Below are 13,733 nucleotides of genomic sequence, written 5' to 3'. Positions count from 1 at the left end.
TTTTAAATAAGATACCTCGCAAAGAAAAGAATGAAACACCGTATAAACTTTGGATGGGAAGAAAGCCATCGTATAAGTACTTACGAGTGTGGGGGTGCCTAGCTAAAGTTGTAGTGCCACCACCTGAGGTACAAAAGTTAGGGCCTAAAACAGTGGATTGTGTATTCATTGGGTATGCACAAAGTAGTAGTGCTTATCGGTTTCTTGTGCATGATTCTAAGAATCCTGAAATACACAAGAATACCATAATGGAATCAAGGAATGCTTCATTCTTTGAAGATGTGTTTCCCTGTTTGAACAAGGAAGTTGAAAGCCCATATTTACCAAACAACGAAGCTGTTCGAGAGGAAGAACAAGCTCAATCCAAGGAGGAAGAGATAGAACCCAGAAGAAGTAAGAGGGCTAGAGTTGAAAAATCATTTGGTGATGATTTCTTCACCTATGTGGTGGAAAGTGAACCTAAAACCTACCAAGATGCGGTAACTTCTTCTGAGGGACCTCAATGGAAAGAAGCCATCAAAAATGAGGTAGAATCTATCTTACAAAATCACACATGGGAACTAGTGGATCTACCTCCAGGTAGCAAGCCACTAGGTTACCGTTGGATTTTTAAGAGAAAGATGAAACCTGATGGCAGTATTGATAAATACAAGGCAAGACTAGTAATCAAAGGTTATAGACAAAAGGAAGGTCTAGACTACTTTGATACCTATTCGCCGGTAACGCGGATAACATCCATTAGATTAGTTCTTGCCACTGCAGCTATCAGAAACTTGCAAGTTCATCAAATGGATGTAAAAACGGCTTTCCTAAATGGGGAGTTGGAAGAAGAAATTTATATGGAGCAACCTGAGGGCTTCATTGCCTCGGGACAAGAGAACAAGGTTTGTAAACTTGTTAAGTCTCTATATGGATTAAAACAAGCTCCTAAACAATGGCATCAAAAGTTTGATCAAGTCATGATGGAAAGTGGCTTTAGAATCAATGAGTGTGATAAGTGTATCTATGTGAAAAACACCACTCATGGTTATGTCATCTTGTGTTTGTATGTCGATGATATGCTTATCATTGGTAGTGATGACAAGATAATAAGATCCACGAAGGATATGTTGAAATCCAGGTTCGACATGAAAGATATGGGTTTAGCAGATGTGATTCTTGGAGTGAAGATCACAAGAACCCAAAGTGGTTTGATTTTAAGTCAAACACACTATGTGGATAAAATTCTTGAAAAATTTGCTAAGGGAGACACTAGCATAGCTAGAACTCCAATTGACACTAGTCAACATCTACGTAAAAATAGAGGTGATAGTGTTAATCAAGTGGAATATTCAAGAATTATTGGCAGTCTGATGTATCTAATGAGTTGTACCAGACCTGACTTAGCATATGCTGTGAGCAGACTAAGTAGATACACTAGTAAACCCAGTTCTGAACACTGGAAGAGTATTACTAGGTTGCTGAGGTATGTGAGATACACGCGAGAATATGGACTGCATTATGGCAGACATCCAGCAGTTATCGAAGGATACACAGATGCAAATTGGATATCTGACATAAAAGATTCCAGATCTACAAGTGGATATGTGTTTACACTTGGAGGTGCTGCTGTAGCATGGAAATCATCCAAGCAAACAGTTATATCTAGATCCACGATGGAATCTGAATTTATCGCCTTAGATATTTGTGCTGAAGAGGCGGAGTGGCTATGTCAATTCGTAGAGGACATTCCCGAATGGCCTAAGCCGGTAACGGCCATATGTATACATTGTGATAACCAATCGGCAATTGGTAGAGTTCAAAGTACAATGTATAATGGGAAATCAAGGCACATTAGACGTAGACATAAAACGATACGACAACTAATCTCTACGGGGGTTATCACGGTTGACTGGGTGAAGTCAAAGGATAACATTGTGGATCCGCTTACAAAAGGCTTAAGTAGAGATGTAGTTTATAAGTCGTCAAGAGGAATGAGACTAAAGCCCATGAATGAATAAATTCATACGAAGGAAACCTTACCCAGAAGACTGGAGATCCCAAGATCTGGGTTCAAAAGGATAACCTAACTGTATGAGTGAGGCATGTCACTGCGGGGAGTTAACATGACTTCCTAGTCCATTCCTATATGTAGTGATAAAATTAGGCTAAACATATGGTTTTTAATGATTCTTGGAATCACCTATGTGAGAGAGAAGTGGGGTCGCTTCGAGGGGAATTATAGGGGCACAATTCCTAAAGCTCTTGCAGAACCAGGCTAGTGTTTATGACCAAAACGAACACGTCTATGAGGATATGACCTTGTCAGGGAGAATCCTGTGAGATTTACATTGTCGTCTACATAAATGGTAGCTTAGTTCAAAGACATCGAGATCTACTAACTGCTAGGAGATTAAGTGTAACTTCTTAAGGGAGGGTTCAAAGGGTAATACCTACCTATCCTATGCAGGATTCAACTGTTGAAAATTTCGTTTGGAAATTGGATGTGCAGAGATCGATCTCCATTCATGTGGGGGATTGTTGGAAATTTAGTATAAATATTTATATTTTTACTAACTTTGGACATATATAAATATATACATATGTTGTATATATAACGAACTCTAAGTGGGTTTGTGTTCTCCTCCATGAGGACTTCGAAACGATATATTATATGTCCAAAATAGAGTATAAGTGAATGAGATATCGATACTCAAAGATGGGTATTTGAGAATAAGTTTAGCAAAAGAGAGGAATGTGGGAATGAGTCCCACATTGGTAGAGAGACCAAACTCAACAAGGTTTATAAGCTTCATTGCATGGAAGGCTTACAAGCTTGTGTCTATGGTTATGCTACAATTCCTACCCGCGCGCAGGGGGGTGCAAATCTTGGTTTCGTAGACCAAAAACACCGAACTCGTGCATGGGCGCGACCTGCGGACACGAATGCAGCTCCGAAAACTCGGGCGCGCGCTACCCTCGTTTTTGCTAAACTTGACAGTTTTGGTCCCTATTAACGGATGCATTAATTGCGTAATTAATGACATTTATTGCCATTAAACGCTCAATCAATTAGTGATTTGTTTCCGTTTCAAGATTCAACTATAAAAGAAGACCTTGGCCGTCTCATTCAAACACACGGATGAAAATACTCTTCTTCTTCCTCCTTCTCTGTACTCCTGCTTCCGGCAATTCTTTCAGGCAAGTCGTCATATCCGGCAGTACACAATACTGCTAAGGTTGTTGTACCCTGGGAACAGAAGGCGAATCTGTTTAAGGGAATCGAGTCCAACTCGAGCCTCAGCCACATCGTTTGCTGCTAATCTTTTCATTACAGGAACCATTCTTAAGAGGAAAACGAAGACCCTATACTAACAGTTTCTTCAATTCACGATTCAGTTATTGAAGACCACATGCTCCAAGTCAAAGACCTAAAATTGTCTCCTCCCAATTCTCATCTTTACGGGATGACATCTCTTGATTTGATGATCACTTAGTCGTCTGTGAGACTCTATTTCGAACAACTCGACCATTAAGACGAAGTTTCGCATGCTTGTAAGTACGTTCTTCTAGTATATGTGTTGCATCTCTTTGACATGAAACTCTCTCGTGACTAATTGCATTAACCGATAGCATCTCTTGATTTGATGATAACTTAGTCGAAAAAATTGGAAAATAGCTATATGACATTATACAACGATAGCTTACATATACTATTATATGTCATTCTAAGAAAACTGGAATTTGAAATGTTCATCCAATATCACAGAAACAATGCCCTTAAATCGACTAAAATGAGGAAAAATATTAAAATTTCTTCACATATTCAGATTTTCATACTATCTTTGTCAGAAAAGGTAGTTCGTAAATCATAATACAGTTCGAAAATTCAGTCATATCAATTTTTAAACATGCTTTATATCAGGAAAAAAAACTTAGTGGGTTTACAAAATTTAAAGATGTTCGAAATTCTCAAAACAACATTTTTTTCGAACATACTTTAAGTCATTTGCTCACGCCAAACCCTCTAACACTGAAAAAAAAAGGTAAATATAGGACTAACGGTTTATGGTATAATTTTAATGATAAGGTTGATATTTATGTGATCTTAAGAAATGATAAAAGATGGGAATTAAATTTCACGAGTTTTAGAAGGCGTTTTTGAATTTCCATGGTTGAAGTAATTTTGTGGATTTCAATGGAATTCGATTCCTTAGTAATTTACGACCAAACGCTGATCTGCTAGGAATAGAATTCCGATTGTCACAAAATCCCACAGAATCCTACAAACCAAGTGCTTTCTTTACTTTTTAAGTCTTATTTTTCCTTTAACATCAAATAGAAACAATTCGCAATCATATTCCTATATTTACTTTTCTTATATCAGACCCACCAAATTAAAATCAATGAAAAAAAATATTGTCCTATATGCCTAACAACTAACCAGCATCCAAAGCGTTAATTAATTATATTGGGATATATAAACAGATGTTTTATATTCAAAAACTAGTTATACCCTAAAATTTTACCAAAATTAAGTATATTGTTTCTATTTATATCAATGGGGATCAAGTATTAACTATTAATAGATAGACCCAAATGTCAAACGGTTTTTCTATTTACCAATATTGTAAATTATGGAAGAGTCAAAGGATCATTTTTGTAATTAAATTCTTCAATGTTTTCCTTATAAATAGCTTACTTGTAGGCGTGTGTTACCCACACTCAAATCACTTTTGCTTCACTCATCTATAATGACTACAATCCCTGTGAATGGCATGGTGCACCACCAAACCACCCTTGAGCTCGAACCCAAGGACTTATTTGACTACTCAAAAAGGTCCCAATGGCTACGAGCCGCGGTCCTGGGAGCCAACGATGGCTTAGTCTCCACCGCATCCCTAATGATGGGTGTTGGAGCCGTCAAACAAGATATTAGAGCCATGATTTTGACCGGCTTTGCTGGCTTGGTAGCCGGAGCTTGCAGTATGGCAATTGGAGAATTTGTATCTGTTTATTCACAACTCGATATAGAAGTCGCTCAGATGAAAAGAGATTTCAATAGAAGAGATATTGAGGTAGCTGAAGCCGATGGCTTGCCAAACCCTTGGCAAGCCGCAGCTGCATCGGCTCTAGCTTTTTCTTTGGGTGCTATGGTGCCTTTATTGGCCGCTTCGTTTATCAAGCCTTATAAGGTGAGGATTTTGGTCATGGCGGGGGCAGTGACAGTGGCATTGGCGGTTTTTGGGTGGTTAGGGGCGGCGTTGGGACGGGCACCGGCGGTCAAGTCTACGATTAGGGTGGTGGTTGGAGGGTGGATGGCTATGGCCATTACATATGGCTTAACAAGGTTAATTGGTGCAAAGGGACTCCATTGAAGTCTATGGAGCATTACTTGCATCTTATATCATGGTTTTTATCCTTTATTTATGAATACTTACAAAATATATTATTTACACCTTTTATTTTAAATCAAGCTATATTTCTTTAAAAGATAGGGGACCCTTATGTATGTATATAGATACACGAATGAATGCGATTATTAACCATGTGTTTTTATTTATAAACAACGTTTTCATACTTGTCCACAGTAAATCTTTGATCGAGTTGACAAGATACGAATTTTTTTTCTTTGCCTTTTGTAATTGTTTTCTATTAAAATGAATTTTTTAGTAGTATTTATATATCAAAAGAAGATTTAAATTCTATTTATGTTAATCTTCTACATTATGCTTCCTCTTTTTTTTTCAAAACTTATGCGTTACAAATGCGTTACCCAAGTGGCCAAGTGTTAACAAGACTAACAAGTAGACTTTGTTAAAAATGCTTGAAAATCAAAAGTGCTTATTATAACTTCATTTTCACACAATATTATATGATAACTGATTATCTAATTTGATATATTATATAGTCACTTTCAACACAAACATCTGAGATAAGATTCAGAGTGATCCCTTGTGTCGGCACGCACAACCCGTACTTTTCCTTTAATAATTAATATCCTTTTTATTTTAACTTTTTTTAAAGTGGCATTTTCTTGATTAATATCCTTTTTATTTTAACTTTTTTTAAAGTGGCATTTTCTTCTTCCAAAACTTTAAGTCGATATTCAGTTAACTTTTAGTGTTGAAACATATTCACGATTTAAATGCACAAATGATTTTTAGGAAATTGGTAATTCATTCGACACTCTATAAAATTAAATAGATTGACATATCAGTAGTTTATTTACTCTATCATATATTTTTTTTTCATTTTATTCCTGCCTTCTATTAAACTCTATAAAATTTAATATACCGTCAAACCCTATTTTCCTATGGATCCGGAGTCCTATGAGACTTTTTGACATCCTAACAAAAAGGTATGGATCCACAAAAAGACATGAAGGTTAATACATAAAATACTAGGTGATATAAAATGATTGCTTATTATTTTTAAATTTGATGTATTGTTTATTAGTTGTGTATTTGATGTATTATTATGTAACAAAGATGTCAGCCATGTCAATAAGAAGTTGAGAATTCATAGACGATGTCCCAAAATTCAAACATACACATCATCTTTCTTACTTCATAAACATTATAATTTTTCTTTGTCATGCTAAGAATGAAACCGTCGAGAATGATGTTTGCCTTTTTTGTTTTTTTTATGTAATAAAGATTTTTTATATATAAGAAAATTGATCTAGGAAGGGAGACGTGCACGTGGGTACTAAAAGCCAGTGTACAAGAAGCAACCTCAAAGAGTTGGAAAAGTGCAAATAGCACCCATGAAGTTTTTGATTTTACACGCAACACCCTTTATAAGTAGAGACGTGCAAAAGCGTAAAAATATTGATTAGTAATTAAGGTATAAACTTTTACTATCATAATTCATAAACACCCATTATTTTAGTTGTACATAGACACACTTGAACAGAAGTTACAGTACGAAAATCATCGATACAATGTCCACAACATGCATTTTAATTATGCTAAAATGATCCACAACCACAAACTTAATGTTTTAACCGTCTGCAACACAATTTGCACTAATATCTTTTCTTCTGATGATATCATAATCTAGATGTAATCCCGAAACCCAAAATACATATAGTAAAACATCAATATGACATGTTGACTCAAAATTAACTACTAGCTTTTCAATAAATACCAAATATTCAAAAATGTTTCCACCAGAAAAACACAGATTTCGTCTATGTTGATCAGCTCGTGAAGATGAAACAGGAAGAGCTGACCATGAAGAATCAACTGAGAAAGGTGAGGGCCTATCTGTCAAGGCCATGATCGAAATAGTTGGTGCCTCTATATATGAAAAAGTAACCTGAGGTTTTAAAACCATATAAGGGATGAAATTCTCTTTAGGAACGCCAATGATGGAATCTACTCATACTGATCGTGATGAAATGATTTATCTACAACTACAAGGGTTGGATGCCTCACGGCTACAGTAAGCTGGAGAACAATTATTATTGAGAATATCCAATTTGATTTTGCAAGTTTATTCAGATTTCAGAATCCAACACATGTGATCTTCCATCAACTATCAAGACATTGACGATCAGTCGAGATTCCAAAGGATGACCACGTTGGTCGATTTGTCAGGGTAAAAGAAGAAATAGTAGAAGAAGCTGAGGAGTTCCCAATAAGTCATCAACAAGCAGTTGCTCTCTCTCTCTCTCTCTCTCTCTCTCTCTCTCTCTCTCTCTCTCTCTCTCTCTCTCTCTCTCTCTCTCTCTCTCTCTCTCTCTCTCTCTCTCTCTCTCTCTCTCTCTCTCTCTCTCTCTCTCTCTCTCTATATATATATATATATATATATATATATATATATATATATATATATATATAGAGGTAGTTTCCGTTGAGATTAAAAATAAAATAGAGATCTTGAAATTCAACCTCAGCCACGTATTTCACATATGCCGCTATAACCCTTCGGCGTACCGGCGCGACAGGCCTAGTATAATCATAAATGATTATACAGCGCCGCCTGTTCCTTTCTCCTCCGCCACCATCCCCACCACCATAACCGTCACCGTCACCACCATTACCACCACCTCTGACACCAGCCGACCCCACCATTGTCATCTTCGTTACTTATATCACAGCCACCTTTGTCAACACCATCTCTTCTGCCGCCAACTGTCATAATCATTTATGATTACTCAATCTGTGAACCGACATATATGTATAATCATTTATGATTAGGCATATACGACATATATGTATAATCAAGACATTTATGATTATATGACAGAGAGGTATAATCATTTATGAATAGACATACTCCGTTGCTGCTGGTACGCTGGAGCATTAGAGCGGCAAATGAAAAATATGTGGCTGAGGTTGAATCTCAAGATCTCTATTTTTTTTTAATCTCAAGTGAACCGCCCCTATATATATATATATATATATATATATATATATATATATATATATATATATATATATATATATATATATATATATAATAACGTCCTAAAATTCATAAACAAAAATTTTATTTTTAAGTTCATCAATCTCAAACATCACATGTCTCAAAATCATCCAAAATAAAAAATATCAGAGTAAAAGAAATCATAAATACGGAAATCATGAGGGGGAGAATGTTGTGTCATCACGTCGGGCCCTTCTCTTTTGTACCGAAAGTACCTGAAACCAAAAACATATTTGTAAGCACAAAGTTTAGTAAGTTTCCGCAAAATACCACATACACCAAACACAAAAATATAACAGCATGTGGCTGTGTCAAATCCGTAACAACCATCGAGTCCATATCAACCCCATAGAACATCAAATAGTTGTGTCAGGTCCGTATCAACCCTTAGGTCTGTATCAACCCCAAGTCCATAATGATTGCGAGCCCATATTGGCTCGATGCATATATCATACAATCACATCAATAATAGTCACATAATTGCATACATTCTACACATACGAATCAGTAGGTCGGATTTGGTGCCTTCGTCCTACTAGTGTGGTAACAAGACTCACCTCTAGCTGAATGTAACTGAATCTCCCACTCGAGCTGCTGCTAACACAACTCCTCTCACTAATCAAACCCCAAAGACGGCCCTAATTAAAATAAACAGGGTTTTAACCTATAATCAATTGTCCAAATCACCCTTTATCTTATTAAGGGAAAAAGACCATTTTGCCCTTCCCATATATAGCCCAACTAATCAATGCACAAAACCCATAATGGCCCAAGGCCCAAAAATAGCCCAATTGGTTTTTTGGGAGTATGCTCGGCATACTCCAAACCTATTTTTACCCCCAATTTTAAAAATTATACATGGTTTTTGAGCTTAAAAAGACAAATTTACGTTAAATTTCGTAATAGATTTCAAATCTCCTGGTTGATGTTTCTTTGTCCCATTCAGTTGGGATTGACATGCTTTTGTCGGTCTCTCATCTCCTATTCGATAGGCTGGTGAGAGTTGGACTTTCTTTTATGAAGTCCAAATCTCTTAAACAAATTGAAGGTTCATTAACTTGTTTTTACAAGTTTACCTTAAGTTTCTTAGGTCCCCATCACCTATCCGACGGGTATTGGTGGGAGTTGGTTTTCATCTCATGAAATCCAAATATAGTTTTTTACAAGCTTCTTGATATTAATTGACGGATTGCATCACCACTTGTCATCACAAGTGCAACATGTGCTACACGGGTTCCCCTCCGCTTATTCAATGAGTTGGTGGGAGGTGATTTTCTTTTTATAAAAATCAAAATATAAAATGTTGTGCTTGCAATTGAATTGACGGTTTTTCATTTCACTTGTTATTGCAAGTGCAACTTGTGCTTCATAGTTTCCCTACTGCCTATTCCACAGGTTTTTGGTAGGAGTTGGTCTTCTTTCCATGAAGACCAAATTATTTTTACAAGGAATTGACGGATATTGTTCGCACGTGCGCAAGTTTTGTCATGTATGTTTTAATATTGAAGATATTCGGGTTTGGTTGGAGATGCGATTTAAAGATAAATATTTTACAACCCATTTCAACTAACACATGTAATCAAGAAAACAAAAACCATTGCAAGATTAGAGAAATTAAATCTCCAAGTTCAAGTCCATTGAGGTCTCTTATGCTTTAGGAAACATACAGTTAAATGGAACAAAAAGCAAGAGACAAAACATTGAGTTTTCAGGTGGTCAAAATCTGTTAAAATCTTACAAGGCACAACTCATTGAAAAAATGAATAATAGTTCTTTGATGATTCATTGAGTTCAAGAAGAAAAAGAGTCTTGTTGACTTGCATTCTTTGAAGATTTGGAATTAAAAAGAGAGGACAGGATCTTGAACCTTTATATATCACCCTCCTTCTCCACTCCACCATGGTGACTACCATCTAGACCCAACACCAATCATATTCTTCGCCCACCTTATACCTTCACCAAAAACCACCCTCCTTATCCATTGCACCATCAGTGACTACCCAATCAACCCAAAAACAACCTCCACCACAAACCTCTTCCATACCCACGAGACCTAACTCCATTTCACCACCCTTATTACTTCATTCACATCTTACACAATCACACCCCCCCCACCATCGTCCCCTGCTATTTACCTGCATAACACCACCCAAAAACACCACCAACTACCACCCTTTTCCAAAAATCAGCCACCATCAACCACCTTATTCCTCCATTACAGCCACCCCTTATCCCACCTTTTTAGCCACCACAACACCACCACCTCCCTAATCACCCTTCATCCATCATCCCACACTATCATCACCTTCCACCTACCGGACCACCATCTAGCCACCATAACCATATCACATCCAAAAAAAAATAAGAGGAAAGGGAGTGGTGATCGACCTAACTCTGCCACATGCGATCGATTCAGAAGGAGGAGCGAATCTAGTAGATTTTTGGGGATGAGATCAGATCAGAAAGAGAAAAGAAGAGGGATAAGGTTGTGATCGATTGAAGTGATAAAGAAAAAGAGTGAAAAAAACCTGTGATTCGGAATAGAACAGAGAAGAAGGAAGGAGTGGATCGTGATTCTTTTGGAGATGTGATCGATCAGCAAGATTCAGAGTATTTTGATTCTATCGATCGATTTTGAGGAGGAGGTGTGGTGCTTGACGCGAGAAGAAGGAGACGCATGCACGCTGGGACAACACGACCGGACGCAGACAAGTCAAAAGAGGGATGTTGGGCTAATTACATCTCATTGTGGGCCTGTGATCTTTTGTTGGGCTACACAATTCATGCAGGAACAAGTCCAAGGGGATTACTTCTTTTCTATTTGTTTAACATCATTTGCTGTGATACTTAGAATTATTTTTTTAAAACAAATGATGTTTAAACTTAATTTTTTGATTGATGTTGATTTGTATTTTTATGGAGTAATTTTCTTTTGGGTTTAGTTCACTGGGAAAATGATAAATCGCTATGCTTTAATTAAATTAACATAAATTATGTGGTAATTGTTTGATGTTTAAATGTGTGTTTAATGTCAAAAATTGCTTTATGAAATTAGGTTAAATGACAATGTTTATTATATGGCTAATAATAGATGTTAAATGTTAATTCAGATTTCATTTTGTAATTAACTGGAACTTTCGACTTCGATAGAAGCTCTAGTTAGGAAATCATTTGAACATGAGTGTGTGATTTCGTGATCCCACTTAAAATCAACATAGACGTGTGTTGGTGCACTTTTAACAAAACCGCTAAACTTAATATTTTTTAATTTCATGAGCTGCATAATATGAGTGAGTGAAATTAAATCGAATCATGACATCGAGAGGTAAGAATCATGACACCGGGAGGTAATTGATGACTTTAGATGGACTTATAAAATTTATTACCTCTGCATTTATGTTAATTGATTAATTGCATTAGATGAATCATGGACCTATAAATGTCAACTAAACCCTACTTTCTCTTGTCTGTGAAATACCAAATTGTATGTACTATTTCTTGAGTCCCTTTGATTTTAGTATCGTGTTACTAAATTTCATTAGTTCGTTGCAGATAGATTAGTTGCTTGCTAAATTCTATTTTATTTTAGTTTTTTTAAATAAATAGTTTCATTAGTTAATCAAACCAAATCATTTTTACCAACAACTACCTGATTCATCTTCCTTTAAGATAGATAGTCCATGTGGGTACGATATCTGGTCTTACGACTATATTACTTGCACGACCTCGTATACTTGCGAGTACGCGTTTTTGTCAACAGTTTACGGGGAAATAAGCCTCCACGCCCAGCGTACTCAGGATTATGCCCAGCCTAATTACATGAGTTCTAAACTCTAAACTAAGGTCTTAATGCTTTAAGATTTAACGTCCAAACTTCAGATCTAAGCTTAATAAACATCTAAAGTCATAAAGTCATAACCTTTATACCTTTGTATGGCAAAAGAAAGCTCAAAACCAAAACCCAAACTTATATTACCAACTAAAACTCCATAACTCTTGCATGGAAGAAAAATAAGGACTAAGATAGCATTTTTATGACATTAAACACTCTAAAATGCTTGAAGGACAACTCAAATGGTCTGGAATGGACAATACTCAAGAGACCAAGGTTTTTAGGACAAAAAGGTCATAACTTGCACCCTAACAATATCTAGCAAGGCAAGCATCAAGATTTGAATTTTATATCTCTTAAAGATGCACAAGGATGAGAAGAATCTGGATCCAAAAGCTTGAGTGCAACACCACCTCTTCAAGGATCTTCCTTCACCACCAAGAACACTAAAATAACACTAGAGCTTCAAAACTTTCACACAAGAATTAGGGTTTCTAGATGAGGGCTAAGAGGGATGGAGGCTGGAGGTAAGGAAAGGTTTGAGGCCATAAAGTTCTTTAAATAGAGTCCAAACCCTAAAAATTAGGGTTTGAAATCTTGTACTACGCTAGGTGTACCAAAAGGTACGCCCCATGTAAGGACCATTTTTGCAAATAATTATATACTTTAAAGTCAAAAATGAAAGATACCTGGAACACGGGTGTTACAACTCTCCCCCACTTGAATCAGACTTCGTCCTCAAAGTCCGTTGGTGCAAACAAGTATGGGCAGTGCTCCCTCATCTCAACCTCCGGCTCCCACGTCCTCTCTGAGCCTTTCCGATGCTGCCACTGCACCTTTACCAAGTTCACCACTTTGTTGCATAGAGCATTGGTCTTCTTGTTGAGAATCGCAATCGGCCTCTGTACATAATTAAGGCGCTCGACGATCTGAATATCATCCAAAGGAATATCAACAAAATCATCGGCTACACCTTTCCGCAACTGAGAGACATGGAAAGTGTTATGGATCTGACTGAGATCAACATGCAAATCTAGTCAATATGCAACCTTGCCCACCCAAGCGGTAATCCTGAAGGGACCAATAAACTGGGGGCCCAGCTTGCCCTGCTTCCGGAACCAGATGACACATTTCCATGTTGACGCCTTCAGAAGCACCAAGTCCCCCATCTGAAACTTGGGGTTCGAACGTCGTCGGTCTGCATAACTCTTATGTCGGTTTTACGTGACTCGCAACCTGTCGCGCACTTGCTGAATTAACTCAGTGGTCTTGAGTACCACTTCAGTACTCCCCATGATCTGATATCCGACCTCGCCCCAAAAAACCTAGGTCCTACACATCCTCCCATACGATATCTCGAAGGGTAGTCGATCAATACTGGCATGATAATTGTTGTTGTAGGAGAACTTGGCCAGTGGAAGGTATGTATCCCAACTTCCTCCAAAATCTAGCACGCACTCTCGGAGCATATCTTCGAGCGTCTGAA

The 13,733-nt window shown here is 37.1% G+C and overlaps 1 protein-coding gene across 1 annotated transcript; it reads left to right on the top strand.

Annotated features, from left to right (window-relative positions):
- Positions 1–4,688: 4,688 nt before the first annotated feature.
- Positions 4,689–5,451, top strand: LOC145133085 (vacuolar iron transporter homolog 2-like). The gene has a single exon (XM_079068026.1). It carries the CDS (start codon positions 4,734–4,736, stop codon positions 5,355–5,357), a length of 624 nt encoding a protein of 207 aa, XP_078924152.1. The 5' UTR covers positions 4,689–4,733; the 3' UTR covers positions 5,358–5,451.
- The last annotated feature ends 8,282 nt before the right edge of the window (positions 5,452–13,733 follow it).

Source organism: Lactuca virosa, chromosome 1 (genome assembly GCF_052849685.1).
Source record: "Lactuca virosa cultivar CGN04683 chromosome 1, Lactuca_virosa_CGN04683_v6, whole genome shotgun sequence".
Taxonomy (NCBI): Eukaryota; Viridiplantae; Streptophyta; class Magnoliopsida; order Asterales; family Asteraceae; genus Lactuca; species Lactuca virosa.
Note: the sequence above shows the minus strand (reverse complement) of the source record. Positions and strands in the feature narration are given on the sequence as shown.